Here is a 25,878-nt window from a genome sequence, read left to right as displayed (position 1 = left end):
TTGTATTTACAGTTTTATTTAGCAGAGTTAAGGAGCAAACAATTTTAACACTGTTGTGAAAAGTGTTTTTACCCAAAATTGCCAAGATCTAATAAGTTATTGAACAGAAATACCAGGTGTAAGGCAATAATCCTGACCAGCCATTAGAGATCACCCTATCCCAAAGAGGAGAGCTGATAAAGGTGGTAGAAAATTTGGACTGATGGACTCAATTCCCAGAAATTAAGACAGATGATAAAAATAGGGTTCCACTCTTGAGTATATCTTTAAGATCTGCAGATGAAGGAATTTCTAAAGCACGCAAAATGTACAGACAATTCCTGTTTTCAAGGGAACATTCAGTGCTTTGAATCCAAGAATGCTATGTCCATACATCGTGGTCAGTACATGACTATGGCAACACATAGATGGTAAAGATCAGAAATAGGATTAGAATTTTTTCCATTCCACGTCATCAGGAGGATTTACTTCTACCTTCCTTTTACCAACATCAGACCAGTTGGTGCTCAGAACTGTGCCACCAGACTCCATCTGCAATACGAGAGAGAGCTTGTTTAGTTTGCTGTAATTCCAGTAATATATACATATATAAATATATATATAAATATATATATAGTTTGCTGAGCATTCCAGTAATATAAAAGCCACAGTTCCTACAGCAAACTTCAGAGTAGTGATTACACAGAAAAGGTGTACCTATGAAATAAAATTTGACAGAGCCATCATTCCATAATCTCCAGCCCAGCAGTACTTTTATCACTAGTGGACACAGTGAGATGCTGCTTCATTAACAAGAAGCTTTTAAAGGGTCAGTCACGTTCTTGCCTGTGATGGCTACAAATTAAACTAGATTCATGTAATCAAGAGGAATTTGATCCTTTCACCCCCTGGCAAGTCTTCAAGCTCTACATGAGCCAAATCTATACTTCTTCTGGTAACACTGATTGAAATGAAGAGACCAGTGACAAAGCACAACCTTCGATTTATAAGGAGTCACATTCATCAGAGTACAGCCAGCTTTTAGTGAGTGTAGTTGTACCAGTATATTCAACAGACCTATGGCCAAAATTTATTCATTTACAGACCCAAAATTTTGGTAACAGAGGCTTTTCCCAACATATACGAAGTTTAGTAAATCATATCAGTGTGCAAAGTCACAAGTTTCTTCACAGAAAAGAATGAAGACTTACGAATGATTTGTTCATGGCACGTTTTACTTCATCTGTACCATCTGAATAGATTTGCTGGAATAGTTTATTTAAAGCAGCATCTCCTTCTAACTTCTCATTTTTTTCCTCTTCTTTGATTTCAACTACCAGTTTGTCCCAGTTCCTTGTATAGTGAGACGATGATGGGTATAAGTGCTGGGTATCTGAAAACAGAAGTGTTGGTTAACTAAGCATTTTCTTACGACATTGTGAACATCAGAGAACACAGACACATGTACCTGATGAATCAGAGATGATAATGGGACATGAAAACGCAAATGGACTCCTCTGAACTGATAGAAGCATTGCAGAAACAAAAATAAAGGAAACTAAGAAATGCAGAAGTTTATTTTTAGGTAAACAGAGTTATGTAATTTTGTATCCAAAAAAAGCTGGCCAACAGCAACACAGATAATTGATATCAAAATGAGATATTGGCTGACAGAAAAAAATACAAAGCAGCAGCCTAGAACCATAGAATAAGTTGAGCTAAATAAAAAAAAAATCTGAAATCAATACATCAGGAAATTCAAATTCTGTCAAAGACAGAATGCTTATCTGTATTGAAAAACTCCAATGTATTAGTGTCCAAACAAAATGCAATACTTAGGGAAACAGTAATTATTTAAACAACAGGTCACATAACAACTGCTGTCCTCGGTCTGGCCAGGACAGAGTTAAGTTTTTGGAGTAGTGGTGAGGGGTGGGTGGGCACTGGTGAAGCTCAGTGGGCATGGCCATGAAGATACTCTACACCAGGGCATATCATGCTGGGGTGGGAATAAGGGACTCCAGCATCCCAGAAGGAGGGCAGGGCTTCCAGTCAAGAAAAAGGTGTGGGGAGGGGGAAGCCATCCATCCCCTGGTCATTGTCACCCGGGGTCCACTGGTGCATTTTGCATGTAAATCTCTCTCTCTTTTGTAGCCTTTTATTATTAATGTTGTTGCTGTTACTGGTTTTTTTTCTAATTTAACTGCTGTTTCAAGTAAACTGTTTTTATCTCAACCCTTCACCTATTGCGCCTCCAATTCTCAACTCCACCCCACTGCAGTGAGAAAGGGGAGGGGAAAGGAGAGTGAGACCTCGACAGTCTCCTTTGGGAGAGTCCCAATGGGGCAGTGAATTGGGAGGTACCATTCCTAAACCACAACACACACACTTAACAATGTACAGAACAAAACAGGGACCTAAGCAGATAAGCAGAATTAATGACAAGCATATATATACCCTTAACAATTCATCAGATTAACAGAGGTTATGACTAAATTTAATACCTATGTTTCAATAATAGCTTGCAGACTTTCTGTCAATTCTTCACAGTCAGGCTTTTCATTGCAAATATGAAGCTGTGATTTTATAAACAATATTTAACACAGAACTATTATTAATAACTGTAACTCACTCAATACAAATAAACCATTTAATACTAAATAGTTCAGAGAACAAACCTGGTGTAAATTGTTTTAACTTAGGAGAATCTCCCTGGCCCTCCAGCTTCTCCCATCTTACAGCCTCTGGCTTCTTCATTTTTATCTCAACCTACAAAACAAGACAAAGAAGAAATTAATCCAGATGCAAACAATTCTGCCATGTAGCTCCAAAGTAGTCAGATCCTGTAGCTGTAAGAAAATAAAACTTTTGGGTTTAGAAACACAGCCTCTAATATGAAACCTGAATCACAGCCAAATTTACCTACCTTACAAGACAAAGTTACTTGAGTGCAAGCCACACATCAAACAAGCTCCCTTGTGCCTGTGCAGCTTCTGTATCAGACTTCTACGCTTCTGTTTAGGACCACTTAACTTTCTTTTGCTTATTATTCACTTGATTCTTTTTGTAAATTATGGCATCCCAAAGGTAATGATCAGTCCCAATGTCTTTACATTGCCAGGCTCCAAGGTATTGGCTTTCAAGCATCCCGTTCTTGGCAGTCAGCTCTAATAAGCAGCAGTTTTGAAAGACTACAAAATCCAACTTCATCTAAGTTTACATTTCATTTACCAAAAAATTCCATGTTTGATGTGTACTACACAAACCAGAGAAACACCCTGGGACTATGCAGATCTTCCCACTGGAGAAATTCAGAAGCTGCATTCATTTGGTTCAATGAACAAACACTGCTATGGAGAAAATTGTCAAGTATTCATTGACAAAACTGGCAATTAAAAATGGATGTGGTTGCAATTACCATAGGAGAAACAAAATTAAGTGAAGTATGTCATGCCCTATTCACAACTTCACATAATCCCTTCAGACAACCATACTGAAATGTTTTTTTCATAATTAACCTTCTCCTTTGGTTACAGGGTTACGAAGTTGCAAAACAAGGACTGTCTAACATCACTCCTATTCACTTAAGGAGATGTCACAAAGCTCATATGATGCTATTAATTAACTGAAATCAGTGCTTGCTAAACTTCAGTGCTTCCTTATTTGCAAACAGCTCAGCAGAAGCAAGTTCTTAGTTCCACATAAAGCCACTACAACCTGGGGATCCCTGCAGACCCCAGAACAAAGGCACCACTGTAAAAGCTAACCTTAGATTCAAACAGCAAGCTCACTGCCCAGCATTATGTTGATCTGAAATTTGAACTTTATTTAATCCATTGTGAAATCAATCACTGGTAAGCAACAGACTGAGATATCTTACCAAAATATAAACAATTAGCTCACTGAAGTTTTAATGCTTCCATGTTTGCAATCACAATGAATTTTAAGAAACAGAATATTCAGTTACGAATGTTTCTTTTTATTTTTTTATCCCTCAGGAAGCTACAAATTCCCAAGATAAGTTGAAATACTTAATTTTCCACCACTAACACGTACTGAGAACAACAAAAAGTTTAAGATAAGAGGCATGAAATGTCCTTCAAGGCAGGCAAGAGCTTCAGTAAACTTCTAAGTCCGACACCCACATGTATTTGATTTCCTGCTCCCTGCATCTGTTGGATTTTTCAATATTGTCAGCCACTTGACAAGTCACAAATTAGGTCAGAGTATCCGTTCTGAAAGTAACATCACAGAACCAAAAATAACCAAATAAAATCAACATGCTGTTAGTCTGGATGATCAACCTACCATCCCTAAAAAAGGCCTGTATTTCAGAGTTTAATATCGCAATCTGTACGGACACAGTAATTTCTGTTAAACTCTGCAGAAGAATTACTCTTCAGGAAACCAAAAGAAGTCAGTAAAGCTACCTTCACTCTTTTAAAAACATTTTGAAAATTGGAACCTTGAAGTTCATTTCTTAGCATCTACACTCAATAAATCTAATGCTCTGTTAGTAGCTTAAGGAAGCAAAATATATTTGTACATCTACATATAAGACAATCAAGTAGTTTCACAAGTGGCAGAACTAGCAGGTTTTGGTTCCCCGGTGGATTTGGATCTCCTGAGCCAAACATTTAAGTTAATTAGCTACTTACAACGGAACTAATTAGTTACAAGTGAACATGAGTATTAATTTAAAACCACTCTCCTTGGTTTCTTATATAAACTCTTCTCAGCTGAGGAGACTCTATTATCAATTGAGTTGTGCATTTCAGTTGAGGCTCTAAAGTTTAGATTTTATACTCTACTTATTAGTGCATCTCCCAACATGCTGGGGGTGCTGGGAAGCAGATGCTTGATACTGAACCTGCTCTCCCCTCCATCTCTTCAATTTCTCTGTTTTTCTTTCACTAACTCCTCTTGCCCTTACACTTCAGGCTTTCCACCAATACCTGCCAGTATCTCAAATACAGCTTACCTCTAATGCAATATAACGCTTGATGTGAGCTACTAAACATAGACTTTTTTCTTCTCAGAATACAATCCTCCTCAACGGGTCCTTATAAAGACTATTGGCTATTCATCACAGTACTCTGCCCATGCATAAAAAGAAGAAAATAAGGCACAACTTTAGTTTTGCTGCTCCAGTAATCCCCCTTCTTTTCTAATCCACTAGCCCTTACATTTTCCTCTCTAAAACAGTACTGCACAATAAACAGCCCTAAGGAGAAGCCAATGACACAAACTAATTCTCAATGTAAGATGCAGATTTCTTAACTCTAAACCACTTCAACCCTGCCAAGCTGGAAGTGCACACAGCTGAAGAACTGAGACAGAATGTATTTCTGACATGATTAAACTTCTACTCTGTCTACTACATCCACTTCAATTGAAGGTACTCATTAGGCGAAGTGGCAGGCAGCAGCAAAGCTAGGGAAATCATTAACTTCATACCATCATACAACCACATTTTCCAAAAATATAAAGCTATAAAGTTCTGCTTGTGAAGGCGCATGTTTCTTCAACTTGAGAGCTCTATTTGATCTAAGAAGGAACAACTCAGGGAGTCCCAATTACGTGCACAAATGGCAATGAATGCATTTTAATGAAGGTTTTAATACAGATACTGACAGCTATCACACAGAAAAGTAACACATCAGTACAGACATTTGTGTCATATCTAGCAAAAAAGTACTGTTAGCTTTTCCCTCTCCTTTGAAAAAAATTCACTTGGGCAAGAGAAATACATCAACGCTTTGCCAACTACTTTGATTCAACATTTATATTTCATAAAACGTATGCCTGTGTGCCTTGTGCCAACTTTAGTATATAAGACAGGAAAATTTAACTGCAAATTAAATGCTCTGCATGCCACCTAAGGACAAGCCTAATTCCTCAGCTTCTCCTTGTAGCTCAAGCTGTGCAGCCACCTGACCATCTTGGCAGCCCTCTGCTAGGACTTGCTTCACGACATCAGTGCCTTTCTTGCACAGGTAAACCGACAATGGGATATGGACTCTAGATCTAGAAAAAATCCCAATGCAGATATAATACACTTTCTCTTTAAAGTCCCTTGTGTTTTGGGTTCAAAGAAAACAAAGCAAAAAGGAAAAAAGACACATGGAATTTTAAGAGTAATTCATTGTTTGAAATACCATCTTAAGAGAAACCTACTCTTCTGAGAACAGGGTCAAATGAGGGATTTTATTGTCTAGAAGAAACACCACCCACAGTGAAAGGACACAGGTAAACTTCTACTCAGAGGGATTTTATTGTCTAGAAGAAACACCACCCACAGTGAAAGGACACAGGTACTTTCTACTCACTAGGTTCTTCTACTCAGAGTTTTTTAGTCATAGAAGCAATCAATTTTTTAAAGCCTACCAGAGATTTGGACACATTTGTCCGGGGCTTAATCCAAGTGCTAGCTATCAGAAATTCCTCTCAAAACCTATTCTGAACCATTTCATTGATACCATAAAAATAAAACAACACCTTATTTTAGGATGACTGGCATAAAAGAGCATTTAATCCAGTTTTAAGAAATAATTCATCCCCTTTGGTAAAGATCAACACTAGTTAGCCAACACTTGCTTCCTAGGTAGATACTTACTGTTAAAAAGTTGAAACCTCTGAAAGTTCAAGTTTCACTTGACAGGCAGTGTCAGTCTAACTGAGACACATTAAAAGGGGATGAGTTTTTATCTTCCACACTAAAAGAAGATTCTGGTGTACACTGACAAACTGCAAGGGTTTTTGGTTTTTTTCCTAATTTTTACTGTGTTACATTTTACAGTCCATGGTAAGGGCAAGTTCATTTACCACTGGCAAATTTCTGTCAAGCTCTGGTCAGAACTGGCAAAGCTTAAACAACAGTGCAGCCACATTAATTTTAAGATTTACCACAAATACCCTTTTCAATTCTGGTGTTCTGCTGTATCAAACACCTGAAAACAGGAATTCCGTGTTTCTAATCAACTACTTTGTTATTTACTGAACTACTGAGTGCCTTCTCTGAGTTGTACATTTTAAGTGTTTAGAGCTGTCCTTCTGTGACCATCTCATGAATTTTGTAGGAAAAATAGAACAGTCTTCTAAAAATATAAGAACTATTCAAATGTGCCTCTAAGAGCACATATGCCTACAGTTTTGGTGTCCTAATTATTCAAACACCTTTTATATATTGCTTGTAGTCTAAATTCCAAGATTTTTGGTCCATAACTTCAAACAAAATATATTAAGACGAAAATAATTCTACAGTGCTATCACGTACAAATGATAATTAAGAAATTTATTCTATAGGGAGTATACTGCAACAGAAGGGATTTATTTGGTTTCTTTGCCAGCCATGTACTATGGGGAACTGTGGGAAAAAGATTCAAGTTTCCTCTGACTGATATTACATAGCCAACACAAATTTTTTTAATTTTAGAGGAGAAGCTAGCAACAGAGATCATTTTGGTATTCTAAAGCTATTTGTCACTTTATTCTCCATGTAAACCATCATTATTCCAATAGTTCTCAAGACAGTTAAACCCCTTATGCATCGTTTTCTTTTATGCAGTTACATAAAGCATGGGCACTGACTTATATGCGTGTATAAAATAATAGTTCTCAGAGTATTACCAAATTTAAATCTGTCTCAAATCCATCTTCATTAATACAGAAGAAAAAGCATAAAATCAAACTTATTGTTCAATAAGTAAATATCGTGCCAACCATAGTGAAGGTTTCAATGTGGTCTACCCAAGAAACTGCCCCAACTAGCCCTACCTAAGAGATGCAACATATTTCAGAAAATTATCCATTTATCTTAAATATTAGTTTATAATTTATAGAAAATGCTCAAGAATATACATGGGAGATATCAATCTGCATGATACTCTTACAGTGAAAACAAGTACTCGAGAGCAGCCAAGTCCGCATTCAAGTCCCTACAAGCAATTTAATGCAAGTACCCTAAAGAGGAAAGTATCTTTTAAGGACTGGACTGCAGTGGTAAGACCCAACTTCAGTTAAAATAGATATGTTCCTCTGTTTATCTATTTGTGTACATTTGCCTCTGAATAGAGACTCTGATGACAGTCCAAGAGTGTGTGAAACAGTGCCACTCTTTGCCTTTTCCCTTACATTCAGCAACAGGCATCAGTTCCAGTTAGCTTCACAGGGTATTTCAGCTTTTGCAAATCAAAATATTGGTTCAAGGAAAAAAACAACATTCCACTGATGCACACAACCATATTCTTGGCATGAAGCTGCTGAGAGTGTGCTTCTCTCTTGACATCTCTGTTAAGCAAAAAATGTCAACTGTAAAAGAGGCTGAAGCTTTCTAACACCTCCCTGGTCTGCAGCAAAACTTTGATCTCTAATTAAAGGACAATTCTGGGGTAAAGAAACCACGTTTTACCACTTTTTCAAATGGCTCTACACTGCCTCAAGTCACTGATTGCAAAAAGCCCAAAGCATGACACAGTGTAAACTCAGAGTAATTGTCCTCAGTCTATCTGTAGACTAAAGAAACCACGTTTTACCACTTTTTCAAATGGCTCTACACTGCCTCAAGTCACTGACTGCAAAAAGCCAAAGCATGACACAGTGTAAACTCACAGTAATTGTCCTCAGTCTATCTGTAGATAGGGGGAAAACCAGAAAGCACTACCTCAAGTTTCCTTCAAGGTCATAACCACAGGCACTAAAAGCACACAGTCATCTTCACTTTCCTCTTCTAAGTCTGAGGAGAAGAAAATCCCAAGCACCACCTAGAACTCATCAGAAGACCTACAGAAACTGTTCATGTTACACAAGTTTTCAGGAGAACATTGCAGAATATTCCCCCTGGAATCTCAAATGCACTGACTGATAGACTGAGCAGAAGAGGGAAAAGAGAGTGAGGCTGATTGTGCCTGTTTAATAACAGTAGAAATCCTTACACTATTTGTACATTTCTACTTCCCTGACATATTTTCTTGGACAGATACAGAAAGACTAGTTTTTTCTTAAACATATTTAGTCACTAATTTAAGATTTTTATACCTTTTTCCTTCTACAAAGGGAGCACAATGACAGTATGCATACTAGGTCACAGAATAACTGCACCCAGGCAACTTGCAGAGAGCAAACCTGGTCCAGCCTTTACATTTTGGCTCCCTCTTCTGGAAAGAAGTAAAAAACCAAGCAGCACTACTAAAGGTGCCATCCTCCTGTGAAATGCTGAATGCCACACAGTTTTCAGCTTCCATTTGTAAGACACACATCTCAAATTTCTACACTGGTTTTAGAGCAGCTGTTACTTTTTGCTTGATCAGATTGCTACAGTCAGATACCTCAGACAGATGAGGAGTACAATCAATAACATCAATTAATGTAGTTATGATCTACCAACTGTACTGCTAATCAACTGTACCTGCAAGAGAAGGGCTCAATTCAGTGGTATTCAGCATTTTCTAACACAAACATTAACCTGAGGCCTTAACCATTAGAATTAAATGCTGAAAAACAAGAGGCAACTCTTGCTGTTGCCTTGCCACTAAATGTGAGCAGGAACCATAATCAGCTCAAAGTTCAATTTCCCAGCAGTGTTATCTATTGAACAGCAAGTAAATTTTCTAATTAGATTAAAAAAAAGGCTTCAAGTATGGCAATAATAGATACAGTCACTATTAAAGGCAGCCTGTATCATTTGTAAAACTGTTGACAATTGGAGAATATAAAATACTAGAGGGTGCATGAAGACAAATTTACAATTTTTATCTCAAAACTGGACTTCACCCACACATTATGTTGTCCTTGAGTAGGCATCAAATATTTTACATCTTCTAGTTCACAGCTTGAAGTCAAAGTCTGCAGATGACAAACACTAACTTATTTTTGCTCACAGAAACTACTCAAACAGCTCAAAACATCTACCTATGCTACCTCGGTAACACTCGCTAGTCCTGTTTTTTTCAAACAGACTTTGTATCTCAGAGCTTGACACAGCATGGATTGATACAAAGGCATAATTTTAATTTCCTCGCTGGGAAAGAAACAATTCTTATGTGAGCAATTGTATTTTTCACCACTGTCAACACTTGCTGAAAGCACCAGTTCAGGAGTCTATGAGTTCTGTCTGCTCTTTGCAGCCACTTCAGAATTTGTAGTTTGCAAATACAGTTAAGGATGTTTTCTCCTCCCGAGTTTGCATCCTTACCTTCATGCCTTTGCATTTGCCAAGTGATGCTGAATTTCAAGCAGTATTGAGAAAACCCTCTACAGCTCCTCTTAGTTCCAAAATACACAGGATTGTTCTACTCTCTGCCAGTTCTGCTGTTTCATTCTCTATCCCTTAATTTTTTAGTTGTACAAAGTTCATGGACCCAAACTATTCACCACACAGCCTGCTCATATGTTCCACTGTTTTCTCATATTTGCTCACGTAAGTGAAAAAGGCCAGAGTCTTTGTTGCACAGTGATGACTGTAAGATACTATGGCAATGTGGCTCACACATTGAAAGCAGCAGCACAAAATAAAGCAGTATGAACAAATTAAGTTATTCTCACCTGAAATCAATAATCCACAGGAATAGATCTGTTTCTATCCCATGAAAACTCAACTTCTTTAGGATTGCATAGTAACAAGTTTTTGTAATTGGGAAGATAATGAGATTATGTCTTTCTTTACAAGTCCTTACAAAAGGACTTCATGTAAATAGTACAAAATAATACGTGAATGGTTTGAGAAGTTTTAATCAGTAAGATTAATTTACTCAAAGTACTACCCGCCTGTTTGCCATGCTGCTCATAAAAGCCAAGTACATACATGAAGCTAAGAAAACTGAATTTCTGGTAATCAAACACTAAGGCTGCATCATTCCCTTAAAGCGCTTAATATTTTTCTAAGAAAAATATTCTAAACCTGTAAAGAAGTCTTTGCATACTTAACATCGAGATGCCTTTAATTTTTTTTTCTTCCAGACTCCACCTGGTGGTCAAAACAACAACTAGCTGGGGCATGGTTTAAACTGTATTCCTCCACTACGCCCTCACAGGCAGCTTCATACTATTCCTTTCTACAAAAGTAAGGACATGCTGAAGCCCTTACTTCTGCAGTTAGAGCACTTTCTGTGTTACCTCTTACCCATTTTATCTCAAAAATAAGTCTCTCACAAGTATTTAGGAACAGTAACATTTGAAAAGAAATGCAAAATATTTACAGTTCAGATACTGCCTGAATGTAACTCAGCCTTCCACCCCACTTCTGGAACCTCAAAGTAAAATAGGCAGCAGACTACTAGAGATTATTTCAGAAATAAGCCCAGGGTAGAGACGCCACTGTGGAAAAGACAAAGTCAAGTGAATTTCACAGGACTCAGTTCATGTAGATGCCTCCTAAGAAAGTAATGGTAAACTTCAAAACAAAATTAAAAGTGTAAAACAAGCTAGGTAAGAACACAAACAAAACTGGACCTCACAGCTACTGTTCCTGACAAGGTCTGTCCTCATTCCACTCAAATTAATACAAATACTAATGGACTACCAGAATTTCTACATACTTTGAGCCATGTAAGCTCCTACACGGTGGGGGGCCTAAGTAAAGTGCTCAATCATGCAACCTGCCCAGGTTTCTTTGTACAAGGAGTGGAAAAACAAGACAAACTTTCTGTGGCCATCCTCTCATGCCATCCTGAAGTCCCTCTTCCATTAAATTATGCAAGATTTCATAGGTACCTTTCTGAGAATACAACAGGTAAAAAGAAACAGGAGTATACAAGAGAATTCCCATAAGCTCTGTAGAGCCACTGCTGAAATACAAGAAAAGAATCAACATCATATTCCAGCATTGGGGACTCAGGCTTGGCTCTGTGGACAAAGCATGTCTGTCTATCCATTATGCCAACAAGAAATGCTATGCCAGACCACTGTTCCCTATTTTTCTATACTTGTAATATAGAAGAAGCAAAATGCTGAGACGGAAGCATTCTCTCACATCATGCCATTTTCAAGTGTCTCCAGGCATGTACTATGTCCAGGAACAGCATGGAATACACTCTCTTGAAAAGCCACGGACAGTTAACCACATGGCTAACCTTTACCAGCAAGAAGCTGTGAAAGGGTAGAGAACAATTTCAGTGAAATCTTCCAAGTCTGACTTTCATTTCTCAGGCACACAAAGATAACAATGCTTCACCAGGCAAGACTGGCTCCTGAAAGTTTTGTAGAAGGGTATTCATGCTTTGTAATACCTGAATTTTAATAGTGAAGATTATAGTCTTCTTTCTCTAGCAAGTGAAAGAATCATCAACATAAGTCTTTCATTAGCACTTCAATAAGCACCATCATATTACTGTTTCTGATATTTGCACAAGTTTAGAAAGTCTCCCATCAGCTGAAAGACACCTTGAAGAAAAAAAAAGCATCTCTATATGAAAAGCAAGATATTATGACTGTTGCAGAGAGACAAGACAATAGAACAGAAACATTTTCAGGGTGGCAACAGTCAAAGAAACTATTTACTTTAAGAAGCTTACCTTTGTTGAAAGCACTTTAAACGTACTTTGCTCTGGCACTATAGAATGAAGAAGGTCAAGTTTTAAGTTGAAGTCTTCACCTGATGGAAGTCTCACTGATGCATTCATCTGTTGAAAGTTGAAAACACATCTCTGGTCAGCTTTGACAGCACGTCCATTTTCAAGTAAAGGACCGTCATTTCACACAGATATTAAGTGATTAATATCATTTCAGACATTGCCATTACACTTCACTATTGGACAAGATGTTTCTAAGATACATTAGAAAATGAATGGAAGATTTCAGTCCTTGCTACACATACTCAAAAAACCTACTATCTTGTCAGCTGGACCTTAAATCTTTAGGGAAGGAATTATACAACAAATGGAGTATCAACATATTAATAATGGAACATGAAAACAATCTGCAGCTTCTCTTCTAATACAAGCAAACTACAGAACAAGTGCTCAGACTATTTTAACAACCTAAAACAGATAATAATAACCAAGCACTTCTGGTATTTAATGAAGTATCAAATTAGTTGAGAATAAGAACCCAACTCTTCGATATTGCCAGCTAAAATAAACATGAAATTCATTTGTACAACATATGGTACTTCATTAATGGCATTACTGTACTTCCTTAAAAAATATATTTTGCTGCCACAATTTTAGTGGTGCCAAATGGAAGAAAAACCCACCCACCAATACCCAGTCTATTTCTATAACTGTCCTAGAGCAAAACATTACTAATTCATACCTATTTTGAGAATACCTTGTGCTTGTGCCCAGTCCTGCTCCACATGCATGTATAGTCTAACATTTAAATCCAGATCAGTTCTTCCCCCACCCCTCCACACAGGCAGCTGTTCCAGATGTTCTCTTGCAGCACGCACACCTCTTACTGTTTGTGTTTAAGTCCTATGGACACTGCTGTGGCAACCAATCCCAAATCACCTGACTGGGCATACCCTCATGTGCAGCACAACTGTACAGAAGAGAAGCTCAGGCAGGACAGCTCCATCCCCATTCTTTTTGTGCTACTGCAGTACATAATGTTCACTGGCTTGAGTACTGCCCTCTCAGGGAATTTAGGGATGAGTATCAATAACGAATACAAATCACCTTTCTCTCCAAAAACTGCACACTGACATCATCCTTCTGTGCATTCTTGATCATTATGGTCACAATTACTTGAGATTCTGTTTGGTACCAGTCATATCTTGAAAAAAGAAAAAAAAAAGAAGGAACAATTTTTGGTTTTTTTTAATAACACACATATAAAATTAGATCACTTCCCTAATTCATTCACTTCTTAGTTCAGAATATTTAATATAGCTCAAAAACATTACCTATACCAGGCACAATGTAACAGGCTTTGAATCAAGCTCAGCATGAGAATAAGAAAATAGAAGACAGAATGCTGATGCTATTCCCCTCTCTCCTGGTTAGGTTTAACCTCCTGGAAGTACCATTTAGTCTGAGCAAAAGTGATGGTACTAAGTAACACTTCACTTGGACTGCCGCATTTCTGAAGTTGCCCCAAAAACGCCTCCTACAGTCATTATCCTGCTTCTCCAATCCCCAAGCCAAAGTGCAAACACGCCAACTTCAAATTTCACAGTAAAGCTGAAGTCAACTTACTTGATCTTTGGTGGCAGAGGCTGCTGCATATTCTAGTTGAAGCACATTCAGTTGGAAAGAAAGTTACATCAATGTAAGTGAAAATACACCATGAAGTATTTTTCAAGGCATAAATAATTTTCACCGATTGCTCCCCTTTTCCTGATTCAGCTGCACCCCTTCCCTGATTTATGTGCGAACATTAATTTACAGGTGAAGTTCTCCACTGTTCAATCATTTATGGTAGATTACAAATTAAAAAGTTTCAATTTACATTAAATGTGTTAGTCTGTAACTTGAATATATTTTATAAATAGCAATTAAGTTCAACTTAAACTCATTTCTTCCTGGATAAGATGTATACCTGGTAAACATCCAGAGACTATACTGCTAATCTATAAATCATGGAAACCTGAAATAGGTCTGAGAACTCAAGGTTCAACTTTTAAACATAAAATCCTGCTAAATGTAAGATTTGTCTTTACATACTATCACCATGCTTCCTGTACATTTTTCTCCTCTATCCTATTCTCAAAGTGTAAAAAATGTAGGTTAACTATTAAAGAGGTAGCAGGATATCCAATGCAAAGATCCCTCTTTTTTTTTTGTCCCAAGAAGAAAAAAACCAGAAGGAGACGTCAATTTCAACATTTCTTATAAGACTTTCAAAAAAAAAAAAAAAAAAAAGGCAAGTGAAAATTGAGTAGGTTGTAACAGAAAAAAGATCTACAAACCACTTGCAAGCTTCTGGAAAAAAAAAAGAAGTTAGTAGTGACAACACATTTAACCACAACTGGTTAATTCATAAATTAGGCTGCAGACTGCAAGCCAGAAAGTTAAAATTTATCTCAATGAATGCACAGTAATTGCCAGATTTGTTAACCATTCCTAAGAGTTTCCAGGGCTCAAATTTTGTAGCCTTGGTCTCAAAAGCACTCATGTTCAGAAGAAAAGTTAAATACTTCAGAATTGCACACAATATGAAAGATGCTTTTTAAAGCTTGGAAGCGAAGCCACTGAAGCAGACAATATATTCTAGCATAACAGAAAAGTCAAAATAGTAAACATATTAAGGAAAATATCTTACCAAATCAGTCTGTGATGCTGGAAAAAAAAAAAGAAATTGCATTTTCAGCAAAAGACATATTGATCTTACAAGGCACAATCTTACCCTAGCTGCTTCAGTTACTCCAGACATCCTGCATTCACTCCAGTCTCAACAGCAGAGGAGGTAGAAACACACCAGTTCTACCTCTAGTATTTTGCTTTCATGACACTCTACTTTTTATCAGACTTCAACCAGCAACTTGTGCAAACCAACAACTCTAATATAAAGCGTGTTCAGATGAACTGAATCAACAAACTTTCCATTATATTCCCTTGCTTACCTGAAATGGATACATACCCTTTTTCATAAAAACAACATCACAGGAAAAAATAGGTTAAAAAAAAAAAAGTAACCGTCTGGGAGTCTGCACTAGGTATATCATCCATCCATCCCCAGGAATAGCACAAAGCTCTCATCACATTTTTATTTCATGCTAGGGAAACCCCACTGAGGAATGAGATTGAAATTTCCCACTGGGGAATGAGATGCAAATTCACTCACATGACCCTAAATATACTGTAGTACTTGTATCTGAACTCAGTATCTTCCCCTCTTATAACTATTTTTTTCTAAAATATTTCAGATTAAACATATTTGAAAAGAAACAAACGTTCCCTTTGCTTCTTCATAATGAACACTGACAAAAAGAGAAAAACATATTAAGCTGCAATGAAGAAATCAGAGTTATTGCTTTGTTATTGCCTTTATTTTGCTGGTGTATCAGAGAATTAAGAAAATGGTTCAAGAAAGACAAGACAGTGAATACTCAGGATAAAACAAAACACTGTAAAATATAAATACAATGTTAAAGATAAAAGTGTATTGTAACCTCTTTCAGAAGAAATTGTTGCCCAAAGTAACTCTTTGCAAAAAAGACAATGCATGCCTATCACTTACCTCATTCCTCCAAATAAAATTAAACCTAGCAAAAAAATGTCTCACAAAGTAGAAATCTGCTCATCCCTATACAACACATAAGGGTTCTCCTCTATATGGTTTTTAGTCAACACAGCGACACAAACATGTTCGTTCTACTGTCCCATTCTCCAGTGTGCAGCACAGAGAGGAGGGAACATCACAATAGGAGGAGGAAAAAATGACACAAGTTATTCTGCCCTACTCTCTCAGCAAAATCTCCAGGCAGCCTAAGCTCAGTGGATGAGTTAACTGTCTGTAGGACTGTCTGTCTGCAGGAAGGTATGAAAGGAAACTATGCTTACACTCAGTGACTACCACAGGTAAGTCACCAGAACAGCCATTAGCATCTATGGCACTTTCCACATGGAATCAAGCAGCAAAATCTCCAAATTTCTACCTCTTTCCAACTTTACCCTCTGCAAGACTTGAACACTTATTTTGATGTAGGCTTTAGATAGCAAGCTGACACACACTCCTACAGTTAAAATTAGTTCACAGTTGTATATGAAAATAAGTTAAAATTAATTATGATTGTCTGATCCTTAAATAGGTACTCTCATGGCACAGCTAATTATTGCACTAAAAACCCAATATAAATCTTCCTATAAATCTGAATGAAGCATACAAGTGCTAAGGGTGTCTACTCCAAGAGAAACATGAGACAGAAAAATATGACTTCTAAAACAGATTTTTCTTTTAGAACAAATTACTTTGTTCTAAATAAGAGGAAAGCAGTGAATCTTTGAAAAACATAACACAGCTTCCAAGCACAGGGCATAGCAAATCCCTCACTAAGGAAACGTGGTTTTTCTTACCATTCAGTGTTTCTTCACATCTTTTAATCCAAACAGTAAAGGTATCATCTACATCTAGAAGAGATCAAACACAGCAATATTAAAACTCTTTCAAGTATTATATGTATTGCATGAAGAAAAAGTCCTTTCAGTTGCCAACTGGAACAAATCCATCCCAAACTTATATCAATTTACTAAAAAAGGTGTTATTTCCTTTAACCTTCCTTTAAGCTCTGTCATTTCACTTAGGCTTTAAGTCTTTTTGTACAACTACACTGTGTGTCATATTTCATTAAACTGTAATTAATCTGTAGGAGACTAGATTTTATTTAACTAACACAAATATGCTATTCCTTTCTAATCTGTTCAACTCCTATGTAGCTGTTTAGAAAGCAAGACGTACAGTTTTACACATTTTTCCATTTTTCTTTAAATTACTTTTTCAAACAGTCACACTTTCTCTTCAGAGAAATGCAGGAGATGGTCTGTTGTGTGAAATTAATTCACTGAAAAATAGCTAGAAATATGATAGTCTAACAACAGAGCAATCACTTCATTTCAACAATATTCCCAAAAACTCTTTCACCGTGAAGAAAGTAAAAAAGTAGCAACAATGTTGACCAGCTACTAAGAACAGCTGAATTTCTTCTGGTTTTACAAGTGAATTCACATTGTTAACTATGAGGCAAAGGACATGAAGAAGCTCAACAAAAGTTCCCAGCAGACACGCAGGTAACAGCAAGTCTGACTCCACTGCAGCTATACAATGTACCCCAACCCTCCAAATATAAACTGTACATCAATTTTGAGGTGCACCTTAGGACATAAAATTGCTATCCCACTCCCCAAGCCATTTCATCTCAATTTTTCTTCTGCCATCTGACCAGATATCTTAAGAGTTATCTGAATTTTTTACCGAAAGAATGGGCAAACCCTGAAGCACGCTGCCCAAAGGGAGTGTGGAATCTTCAGTCTTGGAGATACTTGGAAAACAATAGTAAAAAGCCCCCAAAAAACATATGCAAGTTCAAAATTAATATTACTTTTGGTCAGAGCACAGAATTATATGAATTGCAGAGCTCCCCTGAAACCTAAATTAATCAATATTTTCAAAACTTAGCACTGCAGCCAAAAAGACTTCCAAACTTTGCAGTCTAAGCAAAGTCTCCACTGATCCAGCCTCCCTCATCAGCAGGTGAGAAATTCGCTTTTTAACTATGGCTTATGACTAGACTGCTATGCAATGCAAACCTATAAAAAAAAGTCCAGAGTTAACTTCCCTATTTTTACAGATCACACTTTTTCCCTACATCCTGGCACATTTTAAAATTTGAGGCAAATTAATTTTGTTCTCTAAAATTGTATTATCCTCCCAAATAACTTATTTCTACTAAAAACTGTAGTTAAGAAAACCTTCCTGGGTCTTCACTGACTAAAATATACTAACTCCTAGAATACAAAAAAAGTAAGAAATTTCTTTAAAAAGTTACCACATTGCAGCTTTACTAAATTTGTTCAGTGATCACAGCAAAAAAAAAAAAGAAAATTAGAGAATAATTGTCCTAAATCTACATAGCATACTGAAGAGTACCAGATTACACTTGTTCTTCTAAGGCAATAGGAACTGCAAAAATCTGCATGCATCGCACAGTTGAACGAAAGGAGTATTGCTTTCTAATGTTATTTCATAAAATCAAGAAACATCGTACATTCCACAGCTCATCACATTAAGTTCTACTTTGATATCCTTGTAGGTGGGTAATGGGAACATTGCTGTGGTACCCTGGGCCTGTCAGTCCGTGATGAGCACAAGTAAGAAGCTCATCCTTGTCAGCATTCCAAACTGAGATTTAAAATAGCCCTTACATTAACAAAGAACAGAAACTATCCATGTACTTCCAAGTACTTCTGCCCATTTGTGTGGCAAAGAAACCAGCTTTCCCAGCAAAGAATTCCCTACCACAGCAGTTCTTCCCAAGGCAGCAACAGCTGAAGTCTCTCTTCATCACCTGCTTAGCGTATGTCGCAAATTTTCTCTCTGTGTTTTGTTCACTTTGCATTTAGCTGCATTTAACTGGAAGCTAATTGTGTCGCCAAAATGCTTATGCTAACAATTGTTTTCACGTGGGATCCATGAAACATTCCATAAAGGTAAACTCTGTTACTGACACAAACTTGCCAGCAAATTAGGTAATATACGAAAGAGAATCAACTAAGTCTGTAATTTTAAAAAAGCCTCCAGGAGACTCCTCATCTCACAGCAGGCTACAGAATTTTGTAATGAGATAGAGGAAGCACAGCAGAAAGTATCTCCAGATAAGTGAGTAATCAGGAAGTGCTAGGAAGCTTCAGAAACTCTTCAACTGAGTAAGCAGCAAAACAACAGCAAATTAAATTCAAACAGGTAAAAATTATGCAATTCAACACAGGAAAACGTGCCATATTTCAGGGATTCTGAATTAGCAAAGAGGACCCTGGTAATCACTGACTTATCCAAAAAGATATCTGCAGCTCTGTGTTGTACTCTACAACATCAACAGAATGTGAGGTTATCCATGCACATGAAAAACCTCAAATTGATACTGGTTGCCTGGGGTGGGGCAAGAGTATGAAAAATAAAGATTAGACACTCAATTAAATTCAGCAGCGATGAGCGTGGTGATGTACAAAAAGTAACCTACCAAGTAAGGAAAGTAACGTAGGTCAGTGGAAGGAATCTCTTCCTTTCACTGAAAGTTACAAAATAGAGAACCAGACTAGACTGCAAAGACAAACCTGTCTCTCTACTGTAAAATAATGGAAACCACCTAGTTATCCAAACTACCAATACAGAAAGAGCTTAATGAAACTTCCTAGTTTCAACTCCTGTTCCAGAGCAGCCTAAACTGACAGCTGCGAGTTGCTAAAATTTCACCACATCTCCCTTCTACCACTGGCCCAACACTGCTCTGCCACTTCACCTTTGATGGCTTCAGCACTCAGACCCTTTGTTGGGCCATTTCAATATATTCATCCAGAAGGAAAGACTTTAAAAATAGTAGCTTTCTGCATACTTAATGCACTGAAAGAGGCTAAACAAGCACAAGAGTAATAAGGAGCAGGATCACTCAGCATCAAGCACTAGCTCCCACTTCCATGAAACACCACTTTTAAATCTGATGATTAGATAATTTATTTGGAAGATGCAAAGTAATTATATTTTTGCTACGCCTACATGTCCCAGCCACTACTATTACAGATAAGACAACACACTGAAAAGATCTGAGACTATGACAATCCTTATCAGATTAGCACACTTTGCATAACCTTTCAAGGTGCTTTTTTTTTTTTACCATCTTTTCTTGCTGTTTGGAAGAAAGGACGGGGTTTTGTTTATAATGGGGAGGGGGGATAGGAGACAAGAGAAAAGAAGAAAAAGGGGTCACAACCATCTTGCAATTGCTTTGTTTTGTGCTTCCCCATGTGTTCTACTAAAGCCTTCTGTTTTTAACAACTCCTTTCCTGCGTACTGAATGAAGTCAGGTTTTAAAAAAGTTCTAAGTGTTCCCAAACTAAAAACTGCCCAAGTCCAGCCAGAAAGCCAACACTGTAAGACGAAAAGAGAGGTATAATAAATATGCTTTTGTAACTAAGTGGTAATGCAATGCAAGGTAAAATCCACTTTGTCAGTTTGAATACACCCAAGTTGCACATGCTTTCTAAAGACTGATCTATCAAACTGTTTCAGAAGAAATTCCAGCTATATGTAAAGAGCCTGCTCTATTAAATTTTTTTCCTATGACACTTAACACTACAACATTGCTACTATTTATCTTCAAGACCTCCAGGAAGCAGGAAAACATTTATAAATAAAAAAAAAATCAGCTACTAATTGTTCAGAACTTTGATACACATTTTTAAACAGTTTAACACTTTCATGCAGTGATGGAATAAAGGTTCTCAAAAGTCAGACAACAGATGTTAGGGACGCAATACATTAGCCTTTAAAAAAGAAATCTTTGGTCTCCATTTTAATTTAACACATTACCCATAAGGAATACAGGCAATAAACTTGAATACTTACTGTCCAGCTTCTGTCCCTCTCTGAAAGACTCTAAAGCAGATGCATAGTTTTTGATATGATATTCACCTAACCTGACACAAATAAAAAAAAAATATAAGAAAACAGTGATTACTTTTCAGTGGAGTCCACATTTGGTAGATAACACGCTGTATTGGTTAAAAGGACATGCAAGAATTTAAATTACCCAAAATGTGTGGTTTTAAAATGGCGAGGTCATTACGATAATCACCCCAAATTAAATGGCTTTATTACAAATGGGTTGCAAGCAGCATGGCTTTGAATTTATTCATTCTCAGTGCTGTAAAAATTTTGCAAAGAACCATAATCCAAGCTCTAGTATTGACCTAGAGATTAGCACAATATTCCCAAAGTACCATAAATGATACCTACCCTTTTCTAAGGAGCGCTATAGCATTATTTGGGTTGAGTTCTAGAGACTTTTTTGCATCTGCAACCGCATCTGTTGAAAGTCAGTTTAAAGTTGAGAAACATAATGTTATAAAAAGCAGTGAACTGTCAAGTCTTTAAGTAGTGAATTTTTCTAGGATGAACTATGTTATCTTTCTTAGCTTGCACACAAATCATACTGTCTGAATTAAGTCTAGCCACAACTGCCACACATGAATCCCTCACAGAGCTGCAGAGCTCTTAAGTAAGATGCAGCATAACTTTCATTTAGCCACTCTGCTTAGATCTGAAATGTGATTCTGTTTGTTTGGTTTTTACTGGAAAGAAAAAATAAACCAGATCTTATTCAGTCAATCTTTTTCCTAGGCATTATTCACTTATTACATTCCTACCATGACAGAATTCAGTCTCTACCAACCATGGAAGCCACAACGCAAAAATCTCAAAATCTGCCTAAAAATTCTGCTTATGAAAAGCTGCCAAGATAATACTAGACTGGAATAAAATAGAAAGCTGGGACTCTAGAAAACTCATTTCACTGAAAGTTTTGCTGTAACAAAACAATCTAAGAAAATGACAAGATTATGTACCAACACCAAAACCAGCATATCAAGTTACAGATAACACACTCTCTTGTTACTGTATTTGGCTTCAGATTGAAGACATCTCCTGTAAAACATGTGTTATACACTTGTAAAAAGATTCTCAGACTGAAGATGTTACCAGCATATTTCTGTAGAAGAATATGAGCATAAGCTCGTTGACAATAACATTCGGCATCATCTGGATTCTTTTCCAAAGCTGTTGTCAGTTCCTGTAAACACACATTAAAAAAAATGAAACAGTACTTCAGAAATCCTCATAAAAACACAGTATCAAACTCTGTCAACTAAGAGACATTTCAGAAGACAAAATGCTAACTGGCATTTCTGTTTACCTGTTGCTTAGCTCTCAAGCACAAAGCTAAACATCAGATCCCGAAGTACAAGGAACCTGCCAATTATACCAAATTCAAGCAGACTGTTTCTTACTGCGAAGGAAGTCGGATTTCAAATGCTCTAAACATAAAGTCTAACACAGATGATCCTCTCTATTCCAAAAACCTTCCCACAATTCTCAGCATACTTGTACACAAGTCTACTGGATTTGAGAGAGCAGTGCAGTATTAGGAATTTAGAAGTTAATGCACAGTACATCAGAACAGTTGTGTGGAGACAAGATGCTATGAAATACCATGTAACACATATTATAGTGCATAAGAGATTGTTTCAATTTATGCTGATTACAAAAGCAGAAGAACGAAAGATTTATGGAGCACAGGGTTCAGAGGAGGTATTACTGAAAAATGGAAATAAGCATAAAGTAGTCCTTTGTTAAGGGAATCACAGGATATATGGATTGAAATAATAACACATTGCTCTCTCTGAGAAAAGTTCACGACTTTGCACACAGAATAAAATCACAGCAACTCAAAGCACACACCTGGAAAGAGCATCTCCAATTCTCTCCTTATGGGTGAGAGAATTTCTTCCCTTTGCTAGAAGCCAGTCTTCCAAAAGTGACTGCATTGCTACAGTAGCCCTGCTAAGCTGACTTCTACTAAGACTTCCACCTGGAATCTAGCAAGCATGAATGTAGCTAAGACACAAGCTTTAAACCTGCAGAAATATTTGTACAGCACAGTTGCCAAAACTCTGTCCCACCAAGACAGAGAAAAAAGAAGAGAAGGAGGACTTGCCTTAGCTCTAATTCAGACCAGTGTCTTTTTATAACAGATGTCACATAAAGTGTATATGCCATCTAGCATTTACGGGGCCAGAACAGCTTCTTCTAGCAGGGGCACAAGTTCTTACTATGTAAGATACACACTCCTCTAGAGATACAGCACATGAATCTAAATCCCTGGGGGTCTCTGAAGAAAGGGGCATGCAGTAGACAGCAGTAACTTGATCTACTTGTACCAATGCCTTCCTGAGATTTAAAGTCATACAAAAGCAGCTGTCTTTATGGAAATACTCATGGCTACAGGTATTCCACATGGTAGGGATGAGAGGCAATGCACATATTAAAACTGGTTCATATTATGCTGAGAGGTGAAGTACTTCTGACATTCAAAACCAAGCAAGGGCTGACTCTGACACTCATCACAGGCACATGCAGGTGTAGAGACACTGCTTTGACAGATCACCTCTAACCCCAAACACTATTTCCTGTGATTTATGCTGATGACAGATGCACTGATTAGAGCCAGCAACATATTAATGGATCCTCCTTACAAAACCAACCCTCACCCCAGGAAAGCAAAGCAAAGCATTTTCAACAGTGTAAAACTTCTCTCTTTGAGTGCTTTTTATCAGTAAGTTAGCACATCTCATCCAGGCACACACATGGAGCAAGTAACTCCTGTAAGCTATTTGAGAAGCCAAGTAATGCTGGACTAGCACTGGGAACTCCAGACTATGGACAGCAGCAACAGTTACTTAGAACAAGTTTAGACTTTGTCCTCACACTCAAGTATGTGCTTTCTGCATAATTTGACTCTAAAGGCCCTTACCATGTGACCAAATTGCAGATGTTTCTAAATACACTGAAAAATTTAGTGAAGAGTTTGCATGAATCAAAGGTGCCTTCTGTCTCCACATAGCAGCTCACATTTTCAACTTTAAATGAGAATTCATTCATGAGTTCACAGCTTTGTCATTCAGACAGTGTTAGAAGATGGATGATGATCCTTCAATTGCATCAGATCCAGGTGCGGAAAGCCAAAGCACAATCTCCAGGAATTAAAGCAATCAAAAATCCCAAGGACACAATGCAGAAATCCCAGACTAACTGGACAGAAGCCCAGCCAGGTATGAAAGCATTACACAGCACCATTTCTACAGAATTGTCCCCCAGATTAGAAACACAAAGCACATGAACATACAGACCACACATAAGCCCATGCAAGCACAGTGTAGCACCTGGAGACCTGAGCCTCTAAACCAGCAGAATGCTACTCTGAGCTGTGGCACTTAGCAGTTCAGAGACCACCGAGCCCAATCTGCCTTCTCAGTACAGAGATTTGTAAAACAAGGCCTAAACTGACACCACTGTTACTGTGTCAGGTATTAAATAACGCCTATAGAATGTGTTACATAATGTTCTGAAGCACTGAATGCACAAAAAACTGAAAGATAAGCTAGAAAAGCAAAACAGCTATGTTAATCCAAGAAAAAAAAAGACAAAAACACATTCTGACAGTATTCCTTAATACTTCTGAAAACCTTTTAGTGTCAGGGATTTTTGGTTTGTTTGCTCATGTTTTCTTCTAACCATAAAATGTGAAACTTACTCTTTTTTTTACATCTTGAATTAGTTTTATTATGCCATACAGATTTGGCTATTCCAAACTGGTTTATAAATGTAACTTATCTTTTGAAAAACTTCTACAAGTTACAGCCTAAACCCCAAATAACTGAAAAATTTAGCTTCACCATTTTCTTTCTGGAAAGATAATTTAGTATCACTTAATGGTTCTACCACCCACTCTCTTCAAGAAGTACTAACCTTTTACATCCTCTCCCCTCTCAAGTAGTTAAATAGAAACACTTATCCACCCTCCAGTTCTGTCTTCTCACCAACCGTCTGTTTTAAGTAAAAATTACCTTAGAAAACAGATTAAAACATATTAACTGATGAAGTCATAGAACAGGCCAGGTTGGAAAGGACCTCAAAGGATCATCTCATCTAACCTTTAATGGGAAAGCTTGCCTAGATGAGAGTATTTAGCAACCTGCCCTTTCGTGTCTTGAAAACCTCCAGTGATGGGGACTCTACCATGTCCGTGGGGAGGGTGTTTCAGTGAATGATCGTTCTCACTGCATAAAAATTATTTTCTGTCGAGATGAAAGGAAGATCAGTGGTGGTGCCCACAAAATATAGGGAGAGGAAAAAAAAAAAAAAAAAACAAAAAAACCAAAACGACCAGGGCAGAATAAAAACTAAGATGCAATATCTCTCTTCAATAAGCTTGGGGGTTTTACACCCACAAATCTTAACTGATTTAGTTCTGTGAGCTATCATCTACCTACACGGAAGAGAAAGTTGGTTTGCTTTGCTTTCCCCCCCCACCCCTTCTTTGCCACACAAGCAGCACGAATTACTGTGCCAGGTCTGTGCCGGGCTCCCCCGCAGCCCGACCTCACCTGAGCCAGGCTCCCGGGGGACCCCGGCCCGGCCCGGCCCTCACCTGCGCCGCCGCCCCCGGGTCCCGGTCGACGTCCGCGTCCGAGAACCTGCCAAGGAAACACAACGCCGTCAGCGGACGGGTTGGGGGGCAGCGGGGAAGGCAGGACCGGGGAGGGCGCTCACCGTGGCGGGGCCGCTGCCGATGCCGATGCTGCTGCCGCTGCCGCCTCCCCCTCCATGCCGCCCGTCGCCCCCAGGAAACTTCTGGAGCCGCCGAGGCGCCCGCGCCGCACGCACCGCGCAAGGCCGCGCCGCGCGAGGGCTGCC

The 25,878-nt window shown here is 37.9% G+C and overlaps 1 protein-coding gene across 1 annotated transcript; it reads right to left on the bottom strand.

The window, feature by feature from the left end:
• Positions 1–25,878, bottom strand: SUGT1 (SGT1 homolog, MIS12 kinetochore complex assembly cochaperone). The gene is made up of 13 exons (XM_041467057.1): positions 25,735–25,878; positions 25,613–25,658; positions 22,105–22,195; positions 21,364–21,433; positions 20,974–21,044; positions 16,932–16,985; positions 15,178–15,194; positions 14,112–14,143; positions 13,593–13,689; positions 12,489–12,596; positions 2,658–2,748; positions 1,191–1,372; positions 1–531 (listed from the first exon to the last, which is right to left on the bottom strand). Exons 1-13 carry the CDS (start codon positions 25,788–25,790, stop codon positions 430–432), a joined length of 1,017 nt encoding a protein of 338 aa, XP_041322991.1. The 5' UTR covers positions 25,791–25,878; the 3' UTR covers positions 1–429.

The sequence above is a fragment of the Pyrgilauda ruficollis genome, unplaced genomic scaffold (assembly GCF_017590135.1).
Source record: "Pyrgilauda ruficollis isolate IOZ18807 unplaced genomic scaffold, ASM1759013v1 scaffold20, whole genome shotgun sequence".
NCBI lineage: Eukaryota > Metazoa > Chordata > Aves > Passeriformes > Passeridae > Pyrgilauda > Pyrgilauda ruficollis.
This window is presented reverse-complemented; position numbering and strand designations above follow the sequence as displayed.